Source organism: Mastigoproctus giganteus, chromosome 3, assembly GCF_048544385.1.
Source record: "Mastigoproctus giganteus isolate SK-2022 chromosome 3, ASM4854438v1, whole genome shotgun sequence".
Taxonomy (NCBI): domain Eukaryota; kingdom Metazoa; phylum Arthropoda; class Arachnida; order Uropygi; family Thelyphonidae; genus Mastigoproctus; species Mastigoproctus giganteus.
This window is the reverse complement of record NC_143577.1, coordinates 245,355,390-245,378,878: the sequence shown is the minus strand read 5'-3', so window position 1 is coordinate 245,378,878 and position 23,489 is coordinate 245,355,390. Positions and strand designations below refer to the sequence as shown.

Sequence of the window (23,489 nt, the reverse complement as noted above, 5' to 3'; positions counted from 1 at the left end):
TCGGTTCCTGATGTCTTTAACTAAGAAATTCATGGCCCTTATTGTATATTTTTTGCTCCGTTTTGGGAGTACTGTACTGTACTGCTCTTTCATTGGCCCATCAATTCCAGAATATAGAACGCATAGTGCGCATCGTATAGTGCAGTTTTCTTAATGCAAAGGTGTCTCTAGGATTACGTGAGAATCTTCCCTGCACTCTCTCCATTTGGCATATTTGGATCAGTATTTGTTAATGGAAACATCTGAAGTGACTTCTACCTCATGGAGAAATTCGTGTCATTTTTGTATGGCTGAGATTGACGTGGATGACAACTGGTTTGAATAGAACATTGTTAGGCAAAATGAACGAAAGATTAGAACAAAAGTACAAATTCGTTTAATTTGTTTACAGTACGCCTGACTATATAAACAGATTAAGTTCTGGCTTTTATTGCTTTTGACATAATTCCACTGTATAAGGCAATTGTAAGACCACATTTAGAACACTGTTCAAGTATGGAGACCTCATCTGAAAAAAAGACATCGAGCCTCTTGAAAGGGTCCAAACTTGATTGGTGAGATCAGAAGGACGACGGTATGAGGAAAGACTCCGGTTATGTGCGCTACATAGCTTGGCAACCAGGCACCTCAAAGGTGACCCGATTGAGCTTTATAAGGCCCTGAGAGGGATTGGTAAAATGAATGAAGTTGGGATTCTTACTGTTATAAACAATTCCAGAACTAGGGGATATAAATTCAACTTACAGGGGTTGAGGTTTAGATTAGATTGTAGGAAGTTTTCTTTTAGCCAGCGAGTCGTAGATAGCTGGAACAAGTTGTCCTTGAAAGTAGTCGAGGCTGACAGTTTGAATAAATTCAAAAGTTATCTGGAAAAGTTGACTTCCCTCCTATGTGAGGAGGGAAGCATATAATTTGTGCTTTCTTGTCTACTTGTTTTTATTTTTTTCCAGTGCAACAAAAGCCTGTGGCTTCCTTGCACTAAATGGTGAATACTATTACTATATCACCCCCCAGGGGCTCACAATCTGGTGAGTATGGGCTTGGCACACCCAGGTCCTGAGCTGGATATCATCGTTCTGCTCTTTCTTGTTGATTCCCATCTACTTCTCTCTCTCAGGGTAATTCAAATTTTTTTTTTTTTTTTTTTTTTTGCCTGGTGCAGCATAAGCCTCAGGCTTCCTTGCACCATATGGCTAATAATAATAATAATAATAATAATAATAATAATAATAATAAAATATTACAGTCCTAATACGCCTCTAATAAATACAGCTACTTAGTCTGGCCATTCTCGATTAGTTTTTGAACCTACAGTCAGCCTTCAACTCATAACAGTCCGAACTTATATTTTGATTAATTATTGCTGTAGTTCGGCCATGTTTTCAGCTAATCCTTCAGTTGCCTAGCTATATCTTCGCAATCTGTCAAACATTTATTATTCATTCAAGTATATAGAGGTTTGTAAAGTACATAATTACTGTCTTTTAAATTTATTTTTATTCGGCCGTTTCTAAGAAAACTGAAAAGCTTCCATAGAAGCAAAAACGGGGACTTTGCCTAAGAACGTTTATTTGCTTTACACGGTGGTATAAAAATTTTACCAGGTGATGAATTATTCTCTTTCTTTTTCCAGCAACATATTTTCATCGTAAATATTTCAGAAGAAAAAAAAAAGTTTCTTATTTATTTTATTTTAGTGACTGCGGTCTTTCATTTTTTATGCTTCCTGCCGAGTTGCCGTTACGTTTCCCCTTTACCATCTTGGTTTGATTTATGCAGCTGTATTACCAGCTTAGACGTAAGTGTTTCGTACATAACACGTAGCCGTCCATCTAAGTCAGTAACTTGATCGCCAAAGTACGTCTTTTCAGTTGATTGAAATCCCTCTTTTGGTTGCATGCCATGAATGTGATTGTTAATGTCATAATTGATATGACAGCCTAGGTTACATCTGGTACATGTCATTGGTGTTAAATTTAGGGTTGTGAAAAGTGCAACACTTACAAATGGGTGTGGTGAATTACAAAATTACACGTTTGGATTTTCAGATCACACCTCATCGTTCAGATTGCTGGCAACACAACTGTCGTGAGGATACCAATCAACATTTTTTTTTTTTTTTGGTTCAAAACGAGACATCATTAGTTAAATCTCTCTCTAGTACATGGTCTTATATAATGCTTGCGCGTTATAAAAAGTTGATTGCTGTTGTTATTTGGTTTTTAGGAGCATCAACAACTAAGGCCATATTGCTCCGGGGATATGCGGTGGTCATTCCCTGACCTTTCCACATCCTCCGTATTTGGTGGTCATAGGCTCGAACCCCGGTCTAATCCAGAAGCGTGTGCAACGCACTGCTGCTCCTGCCCACCTGGATACTGAGGCGACGCTGTTGATTGCTAATCAATAATTATCAGTTTTTTGTGGTTCTAAAGAAGTGGATTAAAATGGCATCCTCAGAAACCATCCAAAGACCAAAAGGTTTACGTGACTCGAAAATAATCAGTTAATGTTTAGATATGATTTATGTAAACAAATATTCCTATATAGTTTGCTAGCAACCAACGAGAAATAATAAATATTTAGCGAGTTTAGAAGTTTTAAGGAGAGAAGCTTATCTTCAGCTTATACCTTCAAAATGCAATCTTTGTGAAGATAGGTATAATCAATTGCTCTTTTTCTGGTATTCTCAAGTGGGGTGTTTTACCCCGATTTATACCAGATAATGGAAATTTTTAGAAATTAACATGAAAGAGGTGACAATTAATTGAATCACAATTCCCTTAATTAATGGCATCCGATTTGGCTTTCGATTTTGACATATTTTAGACGCTGAGAGAGAAAGTAAGTTGGTGGCTACATAAGGGAGAAGGAGAATACGATATGTGGTGAGTTATCCGTACTATTTATTTACTCTATTTGAAGTAGTATACAACTTCACCCAGGTACGGCAGTATATGCTAGTAGGGTAGATAAAATAAGTAAAAGTCTGAAGCCATTTAAAAAGTCTTGATATTAAGTACAGCAGTACAATACATACGATAAATATAAAAAAAAAAAAAAAAAAAAGGCAATTGTTGAGGCTGTAGCACACAAAGCTGCCAAGAGGTTTTCCATCAGCTGGAGCCCATCAGACGGTAAGTTTGTTGAAAAATGACACTTGGTGGCACACAGGCGCTGTATATGAATAAATAATTTCCAAAACGTTTGATGTATTTATTGAATGTGATGGTATTGGTCCTGATTATAATTAATTCACTGGGAGTCAGTTAAAAGTGGTGTGTAGGATGCTTCGAGGGATTGTGCAAGGTTTTCCGAGTGCCCTGTTTAGCCACCTCAGGAGCTTGTATTCTATGCTAAGGAAACTCTTTGAGTCCAGTAGACGATGCAGAGGACCAAACAACTATTGTAATGTGTACAGTAGTTAACTCTAAGAAGCGGCATAATTTTAAAAATCTCTTTAAATAATCACGTGTTTAACAAGTGATACTTTTTACATCCCCTAAAGGATGTAGCCTCAAGGGAGCGTGACTACTCGGCTACGTTAAAAAGACAAAAATATGGTTCCAGTTTAATGTCTTAAACTCGATTCCTGGTTGAGACTTTTCGAATGATATATGATTTAACAAATTTCATATGCAAAGTTGGTTGGTTGTTGTAGGGTTTTTAGGCGCATCAGCAACTTTGGCCATATTGCGCCGTATATATAATGTCTGTAAATTGCGTATGCTCTGTGGTCGATTTGCTGTTTGTTGGACTAAAAACTATAATTTCCGGGGGGGGGGACACCATGTTACCCTCGCCTGAGACCGACTAACTGAGCAATGTTGTGAAAAAAGCCCGTAAAACGTCGTATCATTGACTAGATTTGAACCCAGACGTTTTCCAACCCGCTGTTAGATAGGACAGCATGTATACGCAAAACTCAAGACCAATATCATGAACAAACATATATCCAAGAAGATTTTGACGTTGTTGTCGTTTAGGAGCATCAGCGACTAGGGCCATTTTTCTCCGTGTATATTGTCCACGCGTTAGACCTAACTCAGCGACGTTGTGAAAAGGCCCATAAAAATTCCTCCCGTCGTCGACGGGACTCGAATTTTTCACCCGGTGTGGGGAGGATGGCGATCCTACCAACTTGTGCCACCCAGGAGGGCGAAGATCTTGATAATGTATAATAGATTTACATATGAACATAAAGATGTAAATGTATACTAGAGCGCTATACTATGGGAAAAAAAGTATATTATTAGAAACTTCTGCGATCGCGATTAATTATTTCTAAACATACACTGGTGTTCAAAGAAAGTGCATCACTTAGGAATTTCACATTTCTAACCCTTTTTCGCGATGGTATCTTACATTAATGACTAGCATCACAAATAGAAATATAACAAAATATATTTATTAATAGTTAAGGCAAAGGTAAGTAAAATTTATGGGTGCTCTCAAAATATTCCAAAATGAGCATTTGCAAACTTTATACAACAGTTTGGATAAACACGACTGAAATTATGGCTGAAATGCTGTCAGAAGCCCTCAATTTGCTTCAGTTTGTCATTTTAAACGGAAAACAAAATGAAAATGTTTTTCATTTAAAAACATTTGATTTAAAGAAATGTTTTCAATTTAAGCAGTGCTGGTATGAAAATTGATGAGTTTATTTATTTATTTTTTTTGTTATCAGTTTATTAAATTTATATACATCCACGAATTATTACACTTCCTTGGTATATTAATCAGATCATAAATGTGAAATATGTTATATTTCATTTGTTTGACTCAAGACAAAATAAGCAAAGTAAAATTACAAAAATGTTGACTGCATACTGAGCTAGGTGCTGCTGTTTGTTTATTTTATTAAATTACAGAAAATGCAAAATATGTATTGTAGCTCAGTTTTTATTAAAAATCCAAGAAGACATAAGTAAGTGTTACAAAAAGTTGAGTGAATGCTATGGGTTGATGAATTTTATATTATTAGCTGATTAACTGGTAACAGTATAATTATTTATTTACTTCTTAGATCTGGTGCCTCTGTAGCCAGGTGGGCAGGAGCAGCAGTGCGTAGCACACGCTTCTTGATTAGACTGGGTTCAAGTCCGTGACCACCAAATACGGAGGATGCGGAAAGGTCATGGAATGACCACCGCATATTCCCGGAGCAATATGGCCTTAGTTGCTAATGCTCCTAAAAACCAAAACAACAACTTCTCAGATCTATTAATCATAAAAAAATAAACAATTCAATTAATTATTAGAAATAAAAATTGAACACACCAGAAATGTTACCCAATTTGTGTCAAATAGTAAAACTGAAGGATTACTGTGATTGTCTATGACTATATGGGTGCACAGTGTATAGGAAGGATAGACAGGACATTTGTAGCATAATTTAATTTTGCTGAAAAACATGCACACTGGAAGAATTTCCAAAGGCCTTTTCATTTGGGGCTGTAGTCAGATGATCTCAAGTGGAGGGAGTAGATTTCCCGCCAGTTATTCTTCGTTTTTTAAGCCTGCACGACATGCAGATTTGACTAGGAATACATGCTTATACAGACCCAATAATGCACAGTAGCACAATATGGTCTGAGTTGCTGATAAACCCACTAAAGGCCGCCGTAGCCTAGTGGTCAGGCGCGCGGGTGCATAAGTACACGTGCCTTGAGTGACCGGGGTTCAAGCCCGTGACTGCTGTATGCGGTGCTGTTTCTTGTATTCTGTCTATCTTATAAACTCCTCTGACCGTTTGGTTGTCCCGGAGTATAAACAGAAAATTTATTTATTTATTTTTATTTAAAAACAATACCCCACCCCACCCCGAGGCAGACTGGACAAAAATTCTTACCAGGGAAAACTTGTAGCAGCCTTGGAATGTATCAGAGGTCAGAGTGTAATATCAAAAATCACACCGGCCTCCATTGGCCTCTGGCCTCCAGCCCACCAGGGTTTTCCCAGTAAGTCTTATGGCTAGTTTGCCTCTGAACCCCCCACCCCCAACTATTTTTTAAGTAACTATGTTTCTACTGAAACTAAGGTTGACAAAATTTTTGTTATTGTGGTATGTAACCTTGTGGTATTTATTTATTTTTTCTTCTTCTAGACAAACAAGTTAGTGTAAAGCATCATTTTAGTTCATAGTAAATCACTGAAGTGAATTGGATCGTTTTTGTTGCATCTCGTATTTTGAACGCCTTCACAACGAGTTGCCTGTTATTGCACTACCTCAAATAAGCAATGCTTCACCAGAGAATATTTGTTTGTTTAGTAAATTTCACTTAGTCTGAGGCTTTCAGCTCTAAACTTTTTTTAGTTACTTATTTTTCTTAATTTTGGGATTGCATCTTTTCCAGAAATCACTTTAATAGCCCTTTTCGTGTAATCAAATTAATACCCTTTTAGGAGAGAAGAAACATTTTGTTTCCTGACAGTAACAGATTACTAATAGAATGGTAACTTTACTTAGTTGGATGACACTATTTTATTAATAACTGACTATATTAGTAATGGCTAATAATTATTACTTATCTGTTTCAAAAAAAAATAAAAATAAAATAATAAATAAACAATACATTTTCTTCTTTATTTCAGTGTTAGAAGTGTAATGTATAAACATCTTGAGAAAATGGGAGAAGTAACATTTGACAAGATCTTTAATCAGAAATTAGGTGAGTAGTTTTTAATCATTATAAGAAATTATGGAAATAACTTTATGAATAGTTCTTTCTAGTTTATTTACTATGTTCTTTTAAAGTAAAAAAACCTCCCCCATTAAAATTTATAGAAAATGAGATTTGGCAATCTCTTGATGATGAAAGCTGTAAAACCTGGAATTCAGAAAACTTAATCTTGCAGATGCATAAAATTTGCTAACTAACAGTTGGTTTTGTGTGTTAACAATAAATGGATTTTATGGTTTCCTTGATAACTTTTATATATAAAAGGATTTGGACTTCTGTTTCTCTTGGCAGCTTTCTTTATATTTCTAAAGTTTGTCTTGCAAATGCAGAATTCTACATAGGGAAAAGATTTTATTTCAAAGAGTAGCCTGCATGCACACACTAATGCACTTCAAAATTTAGAACTAAAACAGATTACAGAGGCAGTTGGTCTGTTGACTTTTTAAAATAAGATATCTTGTTTAGCAAGAAATATTTGAATATTAAGCATTATGTACAAATATTAAGCATTATGTTTTTCAGTTAGTGAAGGGAAAGAAGATGCTGTTGCACAAAAGATTCTTAAATGGGATACACATATCTTTCATAACTTTTAAAATAAACCCACACACACATAGTTGAAATTCAATAAATTACAGACTGGAATAACATGAACTGTTAATCTTTTCAGAAAGTAATGTGAAATGCAGGTATGGTGTGTTGTAGTGTAGAAATTAATGTATGTTTTTCTGGTTTCCTTACAGTTATTACATGATCTTGGTGGCTTTCATCCTGTTACTGTTGTAGTACATATTAATATGATATTTGCTCTCTGTTAATTAATGCTTTACCTGAAACACTTTAAGAGCTTAAGCCTGAGGCTGCGAGAGAATTAGACAACATACAAGTTAGTGCAAATGCATCATATTAGTACACAACAAACTCTGAATTAGCAAAAACGTATTCTCATATTCACAATATGGGATTTAACTAAAGCAATGCTGTTTTTGCTAATTCAGAGTTTGCTGCATACTAATATGATGCATTTGCACTAACTTGTTCGTTGTTTAATGCTTTACCTTCATTTGTTTCATTCTTTTACTATTGTAATCATCGTGTGTTTTGCTCTCTATTAATTAATGCTTTACTTTCATTTGTGACATTTCATGCATTTTCTTCTCTACGAACGTGGTAGAGTTCTTCTGAACCCATCTGTCTCTCCTCAGTTCCTGTTTTATAGTGCATATAATGGTTTTGTTTCAGTGTGAGGACTGGCCAAGTCTAAGTCAGAGTTTTGTGGAGTCAGGTGGATTAAGTACTGTACACAAAAGTTACCGCCAGTAACTTACATGTATAAGAATTTAAATTCCACTACAATAAGTATCTAAACTAGTTAAAAATTCATTTACATTGAAATGCCATTCTTTTGATTAATTAATCGAGAATAATATGATTCTTACAAAGGAATCAGTTTCCATACCAAATGATCATTGTATGTTACTATGGCCATCCACATATGCCGGAGAGCATGCGTAAACATGAGAGAACCAGATCTCTTTATTTGTTTATTATTAATGGCTATTGATTACTGACTAAACTAATGCAAAGTTTTACAGTCGGATTGCAGCTTTGCATTGCCTTCATTAATGAAGGTAATGCAACTTTGCATCTGATTCAAAGTTGCATCTGCCTGTCAACAAATAATTTTGATGAATATTTTATTATTTTTTTCAATGAAAATCCCAAGCATGAGAGGTATTAGAACCTATACTACTTAGTACCATGCATGGGTTGAAGGTTGAGAAGATGAAAGAAGATACTTGTTGAAAAGATTTGAATTTCTGTAGATTTATTTCTGTCGATTCTTTGTGGTTTATATCTGTAGATTGTATTACTTGAATTTCTGTAAATTGTAATTAATTTATGATGAATTCATAATTATTCGCTCACAAAGGAACACCTTTATTACAATATTGTTTTTATTTTTTTGTTGGACTATGCCCAGCAGCTTTTGTCATTGTTTGAAGATAATAAAGCACTCAAACTAAGTTGGTATAATTATTTTTATTTCTTAATTGGAAATATGGAGTCATGCGTTTTGTGGTATTTTTATATCACTTCTCCAATGGCAGCTGGCTTTGCATATCACTGTCACTTCAGTTACAAGAACGTGTTGTTGTGACTGAAGTGACCTTTTGTGAATGTGATATTGCAAAGACTGCTGTCACTGAAAAAGTGGTAAGAAAGTACCACAAACGTTTGACTCCATTATATACATATTTCCAATTTGGAAATAAACATAATAATTACTAACTTAGGCTTCAGTGCTTTATTATCTTCAACACAGCTTACCACACACCATGTTGATCAAGGCGTGAGTGATCGGGGCTCTTATTATTGTATCTTATGTTCAACTGGGAAGATAGGTGACAGGATTTGTCCGTAAAGCATGTTATAACAGCTGGTCATTAATCTGGAAAGGTTATCCAGGAAATAAACTTTACCAAATAAAACCGGAACCAAAGCTGTGGCAATCCAGCTTCAGAAAAAACAGACGAGATGAAATAATTTTAGGAAGGCTAAGGATTGGGCACACTCATCTCACTCACCTGTATCTATTAACTAATGACAGCGCTCCCCAATGTACATCATGTCAAGTACAACTGATCATTCGACATTTGTTAGTGGACTGTCCCCACTTTCAAACCATCCGTTTAGACATCTTTAAGTCAATTTCTAATACGCAGTCATCAATAAATTTATTACAGATTCTGGGAGATGATTTTAATCAAAAAGAACTCTTTACTTTCCTAAATCGTATAGGAATATATCATAAAATATAGTTATCACAATTAAGCTAATATTCCATATTCGCCATTAGAAAGACACAATATGGCCCTAGCAGCCTATGTGTCGTTAAACACAACAACAACGACAGGATTTGTGAAGTATTGTGGTTATTATTTTTACCCACAAATGTGCACTGCAGGGGATTGTGCTGTCACTTGCTTATCTTTTTTTTTTTTTTTTTTTAGTACCATCTCCATGGACCTCTACCCTTCAGTCATGTATTAATTATTTTTTAATTTTTTTTAGTCAACAAAGGACCCCTTTTCTATCTCAATAATATATTATTGTGAGTGACAACATTGTTATTTTAAGAAGTATAAATTAATTTCAAAGCACTACTGAAGAATTTCAGTTCTATTGCAATTTCACCAGTCATATTTATTTAGATATAACTTTCCTTGGAAGTTCATACAGTAATTCCCCAACTTACACAGTAATTTGTTCTTAAGGTTTCTGTGTAAGTTGGGTACTTATTGACATTAGTACTGGATGTACAAGGTATAAATCCTCTACTAATGACTGTAGAATGTAAGTTGGGGACTTACTGTACAAGAAATCAGTAAAATTGTTGAATTTCTGATTACCAAGGTGATGAATTGTGAAGAGTACAATAATATACAACAAAAAATTATATTCTGTTTGTTTATAAGGGAAAAAAAAATTTGAGAGACAGATTTTGTTCATATTATAATACTAATCACTTTCTACACAATTAATCTTAATATTGGAAATAAATTTTTCTACGTTCTTTTTTTTTTTTCATGTTAATGATACCATAAGTTTAAAAATATATTTCATATAATTAAACATATATCTGTTATCTGAAGACACAATTCCATCTCAAAATCTTGTAAAAATGATTTTTAATAGGGTAATTTGAAAAAAAAAAAAAGGAAAACTAATTTTTACTGGGAAAATCATTTTTTATTTAAAAGAAATGATTTAATAATTAAAGAACTGCAATGGAAAGTTGCACAAAAGCCTTTAGTCATGACAGTGTAGTTAAATTAAAAAAAGATAAATAAATAAATAAAAGCATTTCACTGAAGAAAACAAAGGTTATGGCATTTAGGAGAAAAATTGAATCTAGAAGTAACATATGGTAGAAAGTGAAATATTGGGAACAAGTTGGTAACACAAATTTTATGAAGATTATAAAATAAACATTTGTCTCAAATACTACCATTAATAAAAAGAAGGAAAATCAGCCTTTCAAATTATTCTGAATAACCAACGTTCTACTGTATTTGAAAAATTAAAATTTACTTCTTTTTTAGCATTCTGTCACAAGGATGAAATTATTCATGTGAAATTTTTGTTTTGTTTCCAAATGTTCATCAAGGAGGTTGCTCTTCCCATTACACCGATATCAGTTCATCAGGTTGCTTTAATTTTTGACTGAAATGATCAAATTATTCATTATTGCACAGTACAAATACAAAATAACACAGTGAACTACTCTAATGTTATTTTACTTTCTGAATATTGCAGGAATTGGTCATGACAGAGACAACATGAAGCATGCAGTAATGAGTGTGAATGCCAATGAATTGCATTACCTGTCATTGGTTGGGGGGGGGAGAAAGAGAATTATAATTGATGATTAATCTGGTTGTATAACCAACTGATAGGTTTTTTAAATTGATTTTTATTTAGTGTAGAAATTAGTGCTAATTAAGAACAGAATCACATAAACTCTCATTTTATGTCAAATACATGAACGGGAGAAGAAGCAACTTCTTCCAGGATGTACGAATTTCTAAAATTGCACCAACACATAAGGGTAAACGTGTGTTTAAATATCAAAATATTTAACTGCATATTTAACCCTCATTTCGTTCACTCTGAAAACTGAAATATTGAGTGTCCTGGGTATTTTGGAGGTATACACCATCTCATTATATTCTCAGTTTCTGTAGTGGAATCATGGCATTATCACTCATTTGGAATGGTCTGTATATTCATATGTTGATAATTCAAGGAAATTGTGACCTTTGCAAGCAGGGCTGTTAGTTAATCTCAGGTAGAGGTGCAGAGTTCTTCCTAGGATTTTTACTTGTATTTTTTAATTTCACAAACAGACCTATCAGCTTTATAGTACATTTTATAGGTGGTAGATGATTTTCATCAACCGGTGAAATACCACCACTTTGCTTATTGGAGGCTTGAAGTGGTGAAACCCATGTTTAGTCTCTAGAGCAAAGTTTCCGGCATCCCCTTCCCCCCATACTTCTCCTTCAACCAATGCATGGTACTAAGTACTATAGGTTTTGATACCTTTCATGTTTGGGGTTTTCATAAAAAAAAAAAAAATGCAATTCAGAGATGGTGCAGTGATTTCTAATGGCTTGGAGTTGCTTTGGTGGCAATTCAAAACAAAGTCTCCTCCCTCCATATTTTAATTGTTGGGCCTTGAAACTTTTGCAGCTTCTGAGAACTTGCAGTTTGTGGTGTGACTTTCACACATGAAAATGTTCTATTATTTGTTACTTTGTTTATCACAATACCAAGCTTGTGCAGATTTTCTTCTGCATTTTTAAAATTTGCCTACTCTTTTCAATTGTAATGCAATTAAAATTCATACTAACATTCTTCAAGTAAGAAAAATTATTAGGTAGTTTTTATACAGGTTGGGCCATATGCCACTTTACTGAGAAATAATTTGTAAAAATCTTGAAGTTAGTTTCATACCCATATTACTTTATGAATATTATATAATATTTGCATATTTCAGACATTCACAGCTTAGCTATAAGTAAAATTACCTTAGCACAATGTTAAATTAATTTAAAAATTTAAGCTTTATATAAAATTTTAAATACCAACTGTATTACAGAACTGCCAGTGTATATACACAATATTTTGTTTGTAGTAGTGAACTACAATGGTAGTGTAAAAAGCATTGATTTAATTGAATCTCATATTGTGACTACCTTCATGGCAAGTTACCATGATATTGCACTACCTCGAATAAGTAATGCTTCACCAATGGAGAAGACTATTGTTACTTCTTCTCTGCGGATACCACCACCCAGATGGCACCATTTCAAGGCTTATTGGCCTATCCTCCGTGGGTGGTTAGATACCCTGGTGTTGCAATCATGCCAACCCAGTTATGATTCTACAATATGAGAGATGTCAAATGGTGTATAGTAATAATACTAGAAAAATAAATGCACAAGGCATAATAAACTATGAATATCACAATATAAGGTATAATTAAATTGGTGCCTTTTACACTACTGTTGTAGTTCACTACTACGAACAAAATATTGTGTACATACACTGGCAGTTCTGTAGTGAATTTCAAATTCATAGTTTATTATGCTTTGTGCCTTTATTTTTCTAGTATTATTACTATGTACACCATTTGGCATCTCTCATATTGTGGAATTATACTTCACAACTGGGTTGGCATGATTGCAACACCAGGGTATACTCACCGAGGATAGGCCAATAAGCCTTGAAAGGGAGAGTCTGATGGTGCCCGGAGTTTCCAAGAATAGGTAACAACAGTCTTCCCTACTTGGGGAAGCGTTGCCTATTATTATTATTATTATTATTATTAGCTATGTGGTGCAAGGAAGCCTGAGGCTTATGCTGCACCAGCCAAAAAAAAAAAAAAAAAAAAATCCCTAGTTACCCTGAGAGAAAGAGAGAGACAAAAGTAGAAGGGAATCACCAGGAAAGAGAAGAATGATGATATTCGAGGAGTTCATGAGTTTAAGAGTGATGTGAGTTGAAGGAGCTACTGTCCCTTTCATTCTTCCACTCTACCATTACTTTCCTCTACTTTTTGCTTTTCTAAGTCTAATAGGAACAAGCAGATAATAGAGATATTATCCCACATATACACAAATAAGCTTTGAAACAGCGCCATCTGGGTGGTGGTGTCCTCTGAGAATAAGTAACAATAGTCTTCTCCATTGGTGAAGTGTTACTTATTCAAGGTAGTGCAATATCATGGTAACTCATTGTGAAGTAGTCACAATATGAGATACAATTAAATTGATGCCTTTTACACTACTATTGTAGTTCACTATGAACAAAATACTGTGCATATACACTGGCAGTTCTGTAGTGAATTTCAAATTCATAGTTTATTACATCTTATGTTTTTCTTTTTCTAGTATTAATACCAACTGTATGTATATAATGCGCAGCAGCCTACTGCCTTGTGACTTTTTTTATGAATTATTTTAATTATAATTTGGGACTGACTTTTAGTTTTCTTTTATGTAAGTGCCACTGTTACTGATAAATTTTTTTTTTCCCTTTGTGGTTAATTTTTTGTCAGTAAAATAGATTAATAATATGTATTATGCCAATTTTTTTTTTCAAACTAATTTAAGGAATTGAATTTTTTTTTTTTAGGTTATTTGTTGTTTAAAGATTTTTGTGAAAATGTTTTTGATGAACCAGTTCCCCAACTTAGTTTTTATGAAGAGGTAAGTTCTTTATAATTATGTTATTCAGACTGTATAATTCCTGCACTGTTTTATTTGAATATCAAGCTATGATATTTTACATTATATTCAGAATTTATGTCATATCTTCATTCAGGGTAATTATGAAATTGAATTAGGATTACTGCAAGAAGAAATTAGCATGTTAAAATATAAAACACTATATCTATACAGACTGAATAACAGATTTAATCAAAAATACATGACTAATAATTTGAAATATTTGTGTTTATGATATGTTTCAAATTGCTAAACTACATAAATCTAAATGTAAAAGAAAATATACTAAATCTAAAACATTTAAGAGTGACCAAGAACAGTTAGGGGATTTCATAGATTTATTTAAAATATGGGACACTGATCCTATAAACATTGGCAAAATACAGAATACACTCTTCAGAATTAAACTTAGTGCACTCAAAGCCCTAAGCAGGAAAGCTAATAATTATGTCTTTGGATCTTGTCACCTTATGCACATTATACTAGACATTGTTAAATTCAGAATTAATATTTTGAATATTAACAAGCAACCAGAAAACTCAATCCTTGTCTTATATTTTCAAAATAAAATGATGGATAATTTGGATATATATAGAACTATTAACTTATGTAATGACTTGCTACCTATTAATAACTTACATATTAACATCAGATTTAAGTATGCTAAACCATTTGGTCTTAAAGCATGTAACTATAAAATAATAGCTACAAACCTTCATAATATTAACATTGGACAGGATATATGTGTTTGCCACAAACCTTAATTTTTAGATATGTAGCTCCTAATCATAACCACATTAAAACCGGCGATTTAGATATAATCCCATATCCCGAGTTTAGAGATATTTTATCACTTGGTTTTAAGTTTCGACCCAATCCACCTGTTAATAAATCAACTTTTAAAAAATTATTATATCTAGATTTATTAAAATACTGCATAAGATCTGCATACAAATATAACATACCTGTTGAGGCACACCACATGTGGCTGTTCACAATACTAAATATCATATTTAACAAATATAATCAATTGAAATTCAGACCGATAATCTAAATAATACAAAATTAATAAATAACAGCTCAAAGAAATACACAAACATTTTGTAATTACTCCGGTTGACAAAGTTGCTTGCAATTATGAAATTATATGTAAGTCATATTACATAAAAATTATTAAAAATGAACTGCAGTCCAGTAGCACACACAAATACATAGCATCTTCCCCTAATGTAATAATCAAAAAACTAATAGCATTGCATAAAAAATTAAAGTACAGTAACCTAAAATATCTGTTTATATATGGTATACCTAAATTTCATGAATCACCTATTACATTTAGATTCATAACATCATGTAGAGATAGTTATGCTAAAATTCCAGGTAAAATGTTAAAAAAGTTACTTAAAACTATATTAAATAATGTAAATTAAACTGTTATAATAAATAACAACTTACTGATTATAAATGCAATAAAAAATAACAATATTCAGCAAATACAGTTGACTCTTGATTTTCCAGGATAGATGGTAAAAAACAAATCCCGATTAATCCAAAAATACCAAGTCCCCGACATATGTAAGAGATATTCCACGACTTCTTACTTTGTCGAGTTTTACGTAACTTGGGAATGACTAATATCATATTGCTACTATATTATTATTGACAATCTGAATTTTATTGACAATTATTATTTTATTGACAAACGGAACACAAAAAAATCGACGTGACGCAGTAAAACAAACTGAACATTTGGTCTCTCTTTTTTTTTTTTTTTTTTGAGCGGCGGTGTGAAGACAGCAGCGATTTCAAGATAATAAAGTAAAAAAAGTAAAGTGCAGCCATTATCAACCCACTGCAGGATGGAAGCCTCCTCAACAATTCATGTTGAGAGAAATGGACCATAATCTGCCACGCTGGTCCAGTGTGGGTTGGCAGATCGACCGTATTCAGCAGTCAGGGGCTTGAACCCCGGTCTACTCAAAGAGCGTGTGCTACTGCACTCCCGCTCCTGCCCACTCGGCTAATAGGTACACTAATCTCCCAATGATGACTTATAATGCTTTTATCAACTATTTACGACTTATTTACGCTGTCGCTTATTGTCGTCGCTTGCAAAATATCTGTTTATACCTATTCTAGTTATTACTTGAATTTTTTGATTTCTGTTTTATTTTTTTTTATTTTTTTATTTTTAATTTGGAGTCTTGAAGTGTCCCGGTTAATCAAGAGTTTGCTGTACAAACATTTGTCTTTAACCATTTATTCATTAGTATCAATCTCAACAATTTAAAAGATGTTCTCCAAAAGCTATATTTGGAACATAAAAATGCCATAAAGTTGGATTTAACCTACTGGGATACTTTAATAAATTTATGTATTTTTAATAATTATGTATATGATGGAACTTCATTATACTTACAAGTGAATGGCACCCCTATGGAAAGTCCAGCATCCTGCATAATTGCAAACCTCTATCTATATTCTGCAGAAAGAACATTCCAAGATAACCTACTTATGCTCAGATACATAGATGATCAATGTGTGTTTAATTGTCCACATTTTGTTCAGGATTTCATCAGATTATATCCAGATGAACTTGTATTGGAAAAAAAACTAATAGTTCTGATACTATAGCAAATTACCTGGATCTTTGTATAGAAATATTCCATAATAATATAGATGTAAATGTATATAATAAAAGAGATGCATTTAATTTCAACGTAGTTGGCCTTACAAACTGGAGATCTAATATATCGAAATCAATGCATGCTAATATCATTTTATCCCAATTCTTGAGGATTGCTTCTATTTGCAATAAAAATACAACCTGTGCAGAAAGCATAATAGCATTGTACAATAAATTGTTAAATAATAATTTCCCTGTCGCTTACTTGAAATACCACTTCAGGAAGGCGATAAATATAATTAATTTCAAAAATTTATTTCCTGAACCCATTGATTCAATATAATTATCATAATTATGGATTTAGAGCCATGTATATTATGTACATAGGATATGCTTTGCTTTCTTGGTGACTTATGGCTTAAAAAACTTGTACCCACCGTCCTGCAAATTATAGTGTATCATTTATTTTATTTTATTTTATTTTATGTTATTTTATAATAACACTGTATATACTTAAGTTCACACTAAGGTGACATGCAAATTCAGCTCAGGGTCCTACTATAGGAACGAGTTTGTGATCCCGGGCTTACCCAAGCTACAACTTATATCTTGCATCATCTTTAAGCTGTCCTATACTCTTTGTTCTTATTTCTCCGAAATTATTAGGGTAATCCGAGGATGTGTGGAGAAACTACTTCTTATTTGTACTACTATATTTTCACCCTCATGGAGTTCAGGTTCTATTATTCCTACTCTATTAGTTTTTATTCATCTTACTATCCGCATGTTTCTCTTTGCGTTAACTTAATTTTAATCAATTAATTAATTATTTATTTTTACCTTATCCATCACATAGGGGACATGTATATTAACTTACTAGGGGGATGGTTATTTATTTCTTTCATGACAAACATAATGTAGTAACAACTATTGTTGTTACTCCATTATGTTTGTTACAATTTACTAAACTTCTTTTTGTATTACTCATATAAATATATATATATGAACGTAATGTACTGATTATATAAAGGCTAAAGAAAAATTAATAGAGGGTAAGATTTTGATAGGCATAAATACAAATTTTTAGAAGGGGCGGAAAGGATACATATCTTACAGAGTGGTTTTATTAATGGAATGATGAGAATTAAGTCAACGTGTTAATGGGAAGGGAATCTGTAAATAAGACTATTTTTGGAAGGAAAGAGCGACCCTGATGAAAGTAGATTAATGGGATGCAGGGGAGAATTCATCCTTGAAAGAGTCGTTAAAGAGGTAAGTGGGGGAAAACAATGGTTGACAGACTATGGGGGGGCTGGATGGCTTACACAGAGCTCGAGGGGGAGAGAACTAGGTAAAAGTAGTACAGAAAACAAGGTTTCCGTGATAAGTGAGACCATTCCAGAAATAAATAAATGGTTATGGCTGTTGGGGAGACAGCCAGGAATAGAGTTTTAGTAGTGAAGAGGAAAAGGGAAGGCACTGTTTAAGTGCACCTGCATGAATTTCAAAGATGGTCAATGCAATAGGCATGACTAAAGGAGGTAAGTGGGATGGATTGCAGGCAAGAATGTTCTGGAAACTTGGAAACATTATACCATTCTCAGCTATGAACGTAGTACCGTCCAATCAGAATAAAGTCTAGGCAAAAGGTAGAGGGGCGGCAATCGAATAAGAAGAAAGTTGCTGAGAAATGGGGGATGCGATTGGCCAGTGCATGAGGATGAGATGGGTGTGAAAAAATAGAAAGTAAGGAAGTTTTTGGCAGGGAGAAGGTCGAGGTAGTGTGCAGAAGTCACAGGGGAAGTGCAGAGAGAGGAGAAAAAAGTTATGAAAAGTGAGGTTGTGTGGGAAAAAGGGGACGTAGAAGGGCAAAATGTAGTAGTGGGAAACTGAAGGAAAGAAAACGAAATAGAGGTAAAGTGAGACAGCTAGGAGTTTAAGCAATCCTATACATGCATGGAAAAATATTAAAGAAGGATGGAACCCAGCCGTAATCCTGCAGGAACCATAAGGAGGACACCTAGGCTTAGGAATCTTGGCGGAGAGGAATATATCGAGGCAGCGGGCGGAAGTAAGGACAAAGACAGAGTCCCTATTGTATTTATTGCTAGGAATTGAGATAGTAGAAAGACTGGTGGACTATTCCACATCTGGAATTTGCATTGGATTAAGTAACATGTTAGAAACATTTAATAGTACTAAAGGCAGGGTGACCATGTTAACTAATATTGCCAGAGAATGCGTTAGCCCCCTATGAATTAAAGGCATTGATAAAAAGAAAGTGTTTCTATTCTGTATCACAAGAAGAGAATCTTAGAAATCAAGAGTATATTCATGTTACAACTAGTATTGAATTGTTTTTAGATAAATAAATGTATAAGTATTTTAAAAATCAGTGTTTAAGAATTAGAAATGTATTTATCACTCGGACCACAACCAGTAGGTTCATGTCACTACTAGCATTGAAGTGTTTCAAGTTGGATATATGTATAGATATTTTAAGAACCATTATGTGTGGTTAAGAATTAAAAAGGGTATGTGTTACTAGAGCTATAACCTTGTATTTTAAGGCAACCAAGGGTTATATATATATATATATATATATATATATATATGGGTATGCATCTTAAATATCACTTATGGGTGTCGAGAATCTGAATAAGTAATTGTTACCAGAGCCATGATCCTCTATTAGGACTACCAGTAAAAAAATTTTGTAAGAAATGTAAAACAAGTTGTAAATAAGTGTATACAATTTTCATTTTAGAGTTATAATGCTATGTATAAAACTAAGAAAATTTAGAAGTGAAAATTAAATCTCTGTTTTTGATTACTATATCTAAAGAATCTCATTATTCAAGAGAAACATCCGCAGTCTGGGAGATAATATACTGTTTCTGTCTTAGTTGGGAAAATGAAAGAAACCAAAGAAACTGGGACCTTCTGGAATAAATGAGCAGTGAGATGCTTGTGGGCTTTGGAAGGATGAGGTCCAGATGTCTTTGCAAATATCAAATCAACTACCAATAAGGTTCCAAAGCAAAACTGGGTAATATAAAGAGACACAAACAATTTTGTCACAGACTCAGTCCCACAGCTGCATCTTAAGTACTGCATACATGTCTGAAGGTCTCATTTTAGGAAGGATGCACATCTCCTGGAATGGGTGCAGAGGAGGTCAACAAGGTTAGTGAGGGGAGCAAAAGGGAGGTCTTATAAAGAACGGCTTCAGTTCTGCAAATTGCAGAATCTGGAGACTAGGCACCTGCTAGGTGATCTGATTGAGGTGTTTAAGGCTTTGAATGAATTGAGTAAACTCAGTGCTGATGGGATTCTTCCTCTTGCTCAGATTATACACATGAGGGGCATAAATTGAAATTGAGGAAGGATGATTGCAAGGTGTGCAGAAGTTTGTCTTCAGTCAGTGGGTTGTTTTTTGGAACAAACTTCAATCAGGAAGGGCAACAGATTCCTGCCAATGGAGATTCTCCATAACGTCCAAGATATGGATGCTGACTACACGAAATTCATTGAGGACAAAGCCTACAGAAGATGTATCATCAGGCAGCAGCTCTCATCTTCAACCGATTGACTGTCACTGTTTTTCCTAGATTGGTTTGTTGATATTGTGAAAAAAAAAAAAAAAAAAAAAAAATCTGTTTTCATGTGTTTACATCTTAATTTTTTTTGTTCTTAAGAGTTTTAGTTCATTTCTATGTTAAACCCCTAGCATTTTTGCTGTTATGGGCATTGCATCAGACAACCATGTAAAATTTACTTATTTTTGCTGATTGCAATAAAGAAAGAAGTTGTGGAATTGAGTAGTTAGAATCAGTTCAAGTAGACAAACTATTTGGAGATAGACAGAGATGTGGGATTTTTTTTTGGCTTATTCTTTATGAGCTTGTTTCTTGCATAATTTGTCACTACTAATATTAATTTTTCTGAGCATGGCCTGTATTTGTTAACAGGAGAGGCTGTTTTATAGAGTTGCGATACCATTAAATGCAGTGTAATGCATATGGGTACCAGTAATCCCAGAATAACATACCAACTAGTGTATGTGATACCATACTCAGGGTGGTGCACTATGGCCATAGATGCTGATGTGCCAAAAAAATCCTCAATCAATCAATCTCAAGGTAGTGGAGAGCAAAATAGACATGAGGGTAATTATGCAGTCAATCATGAAGTTCTCTGAACAGTGCAGGTTGGCTGCCAGGGCAGCTCATATGGTTTTGTCAATGATGATCAGGAATTTTACTAGTAGAGATAAAGAAGGAAATTATTCTGCTGTGTAAGTTTGTAATAAGGCACACCTGAAATACTCCAAACAAGTCTGAAAGCCTCATTTTAGAAGGATGTGGATCTGTTGGAGTTGGTTTAGAGAAGACCAACAGAATAAATAAAAGAAAAACAAGAAGGGGTACTCTTACCAAGAAAGACTTCAATTCTGCAGATTGTAGCATATTGAAACTAGGCACTTGTGAGGAGAATTGTGGTGTTTAAGGCTTTGAATGAATTGAGTGAGCTAAATTCCAACTTCAGTTTGTTCAAAAGTGGTGCATAATGCTGAGCAATTATCGTTTAATCCTTTTCCAGGCAAACAAAAGGTTAAGCTTTAGAACAAAACTGTTACCATGGATCTTTGCGACAACAAATGATGGTCAGATCTAGTTCAGTCCACTATTTCGCGTTGATTGCTGCAGATCACGATTTTGAGTTACAGTGAATGCCGTTCTGCAAGCGAGTATAGTCGGCAGGAATTTAATAGACTTTCATGTTCGGCTTTTAAAAAAAGGTTGCTAGAATCCGTCCCAAATTCGGGACGGATTCTAGCGAAAAACGATGTCGTAATGTTAAGTATATGCACCGTTTTTCGCTTGAAATCCGTCCCGAATTTGGTGGCGTAAACTAATCTGCCCATTTTTCACTAGTGGAACTGAAAATCTCTTAAGAAAACTCCTACTACAAATGAAGGTGAGGTTCCCGGCCTGTTTGTGGTATTCCTGTCGGCTCTACTCGCTTGCAGGACGGCATTCACCCAAAATCGTGGTGATTAGCAGCCAATCAGCGTGAAGTAGTAGGCGCAGCTAGATCTAGCCATCATCTGTCCCAAAGATCCATGGGTTAGAGTCTTGTTCTAAAGTTTAACCTTCCCCTGTATTACATTTTACAATGTTCTTGTGGTTTCTGATATTGAAATTTCTAAGGAACTAGTTTTACTAAATGGTACGCGGTAAGAACTAGTTTTTACTAAAAATGTCTTTAAATACTAGGAGTTGCACTTTGGATTGGTTTTTTTTTTTTTACCATCAGGCACAGTTCTAGCTCTTATTAGTAAAAAGTTAAAACTCGTTTATTAGAGTGCTGTTAGGAGCTTATACTGTAGTTTTTACTAGTAGAACTGGTAGTAACGGATTTCGGCTTTTAACTTAATAGGTACAATGGTGCCAAATAAGAGATTCAGAAAAGAAAATTCTGTTGAGCCAGAGGAGCACTACAAAATGTTATTATATGAAATTAAAGACAGAACAGTGCAGCAATTAAAAATACAGTACTGTTTTCGTCATTAGAAGAACCTGTATTCTTGGAGCTATTAAATTTTTACTAAATTTAGAGTATTTCAAGAATTTTCCTGAGAATGCTTTAAAATCTGTAAGAGCAACATGCGGCCATTATTTTGATATTTTTCGCCTTCCTTCTCTACTGCAACTGTTGAAAACTTCAGAAAGTAATATAACTGGGGAAATTCTATTCTAGAGTTTAGCTAAAATGTCAATAGAAAAGAATTTGCTCCAAAGGTTACGAAATTCAAAATATTTTTATGAAAATGCCATTGATGAATTTATCAAGAAGGATCGTAGAGTGGAATTTACATACAAATGAGATAGGTAAATATATTTTTTTATTTAATAAAATTTATTTCTAAAAGCAAATGTAATTGCAATGATAAAAAAGTATATGACTTCCTTAAATTGAAGGGATAAAATTCAAAATGTAGGACCAACATAAAAATTCACCAACAGTGAATTTTTATGTTAAAAAAAATTTTTTTTGAATTTTATTTTTCCACGTCATCAAACATCTGCAACCTTATGTTTGTTATGCAACAGTTCTTGGCGCAGTGTGTCAGTCCATGCACTTCCCACACCCATCCAGATGTTGCTAAACGCCCTTTCAGCTAGGGGTGTAAGGTGTGCTTTAGCAAAGCTAGTTTGAAAACATTTTTTCTTTGTCTTACAGGCTAAGGTTTAAACTTCTGAAATAAAATTATTTCCGAAAATAATTTTAACATTTTCATAGTACAGTAATAACGACCATTATGTGCTTCTGTGAAGTCGTAGTTGCACCCACGTGTGTCACCTTTATTTTTATGTTCCAGAAAAATGATCTCGTGAGACATATTCAGCATCCTTTGAACCTGCCATCATAATTCCAATGTTTTACCGTGACGTGGTTGCCATAGTGACGTAACTGTATCGTGACTGTTACTCCCCGACTTCCTCTTTTGTAGAGCTCTTTCAAGTAAAACGTTCTTTCCCTGGAAAGGTCAGACGATCAGCTGTTATGTGGGGTGAGAAGATGGGGAAAAACGTTGTGTGAACAACTGCGAAAACAATGCGTTGTTGCAACTTTGGCTTTTCTTATTACAAACCGTTTTAACGGAACTGGACGTGTTCGATCAACCCATTTTTACAGATTGGGTAATGACATGGTTTGAAACCCCAAGTGCACGCACGAGAGAACGAGATGCAGATTTGGCAACGATCTGAATTTAACATCTCTTGCACATATTTCTCTGTGTGTGGCTTCGGGGAATATGGGATGGGGAGGGATGCCTAGCTGATAAAGGAATACGACAGCAGCAGCCTCCCAAGA

At 34.1% G+C, this 23,489-nt stretch overlaps 1 protein-coding gene across 2 annotated transcripts in view; it reads left to right on the top strand.

The window, feature by feature from the left end:
* Gprk1 (G protein-coupled receptor kinase 1) overlaps positions 1-23,489 on the top strand; it is a 485,675-nt gene that overhangs the window by 148,014 nt on the left and 314,172 nt on the right. For both annotated transcript variants that reach the window (XM_090370993.1, XM_090370992.1), the window contains exons 2-3: positions 6,598-6,674; positions 13,890-13,963. In XM_090370993.1, the coding sequence (XP_090227119.1) occupies positions 6,598-6,674; positions 13,890-13,963 (151 nt within the window). The remainder of the gene's footprint in view (positions 1-6,597; positions 6,675-13,889; positions 13,964-23,489) is intronic.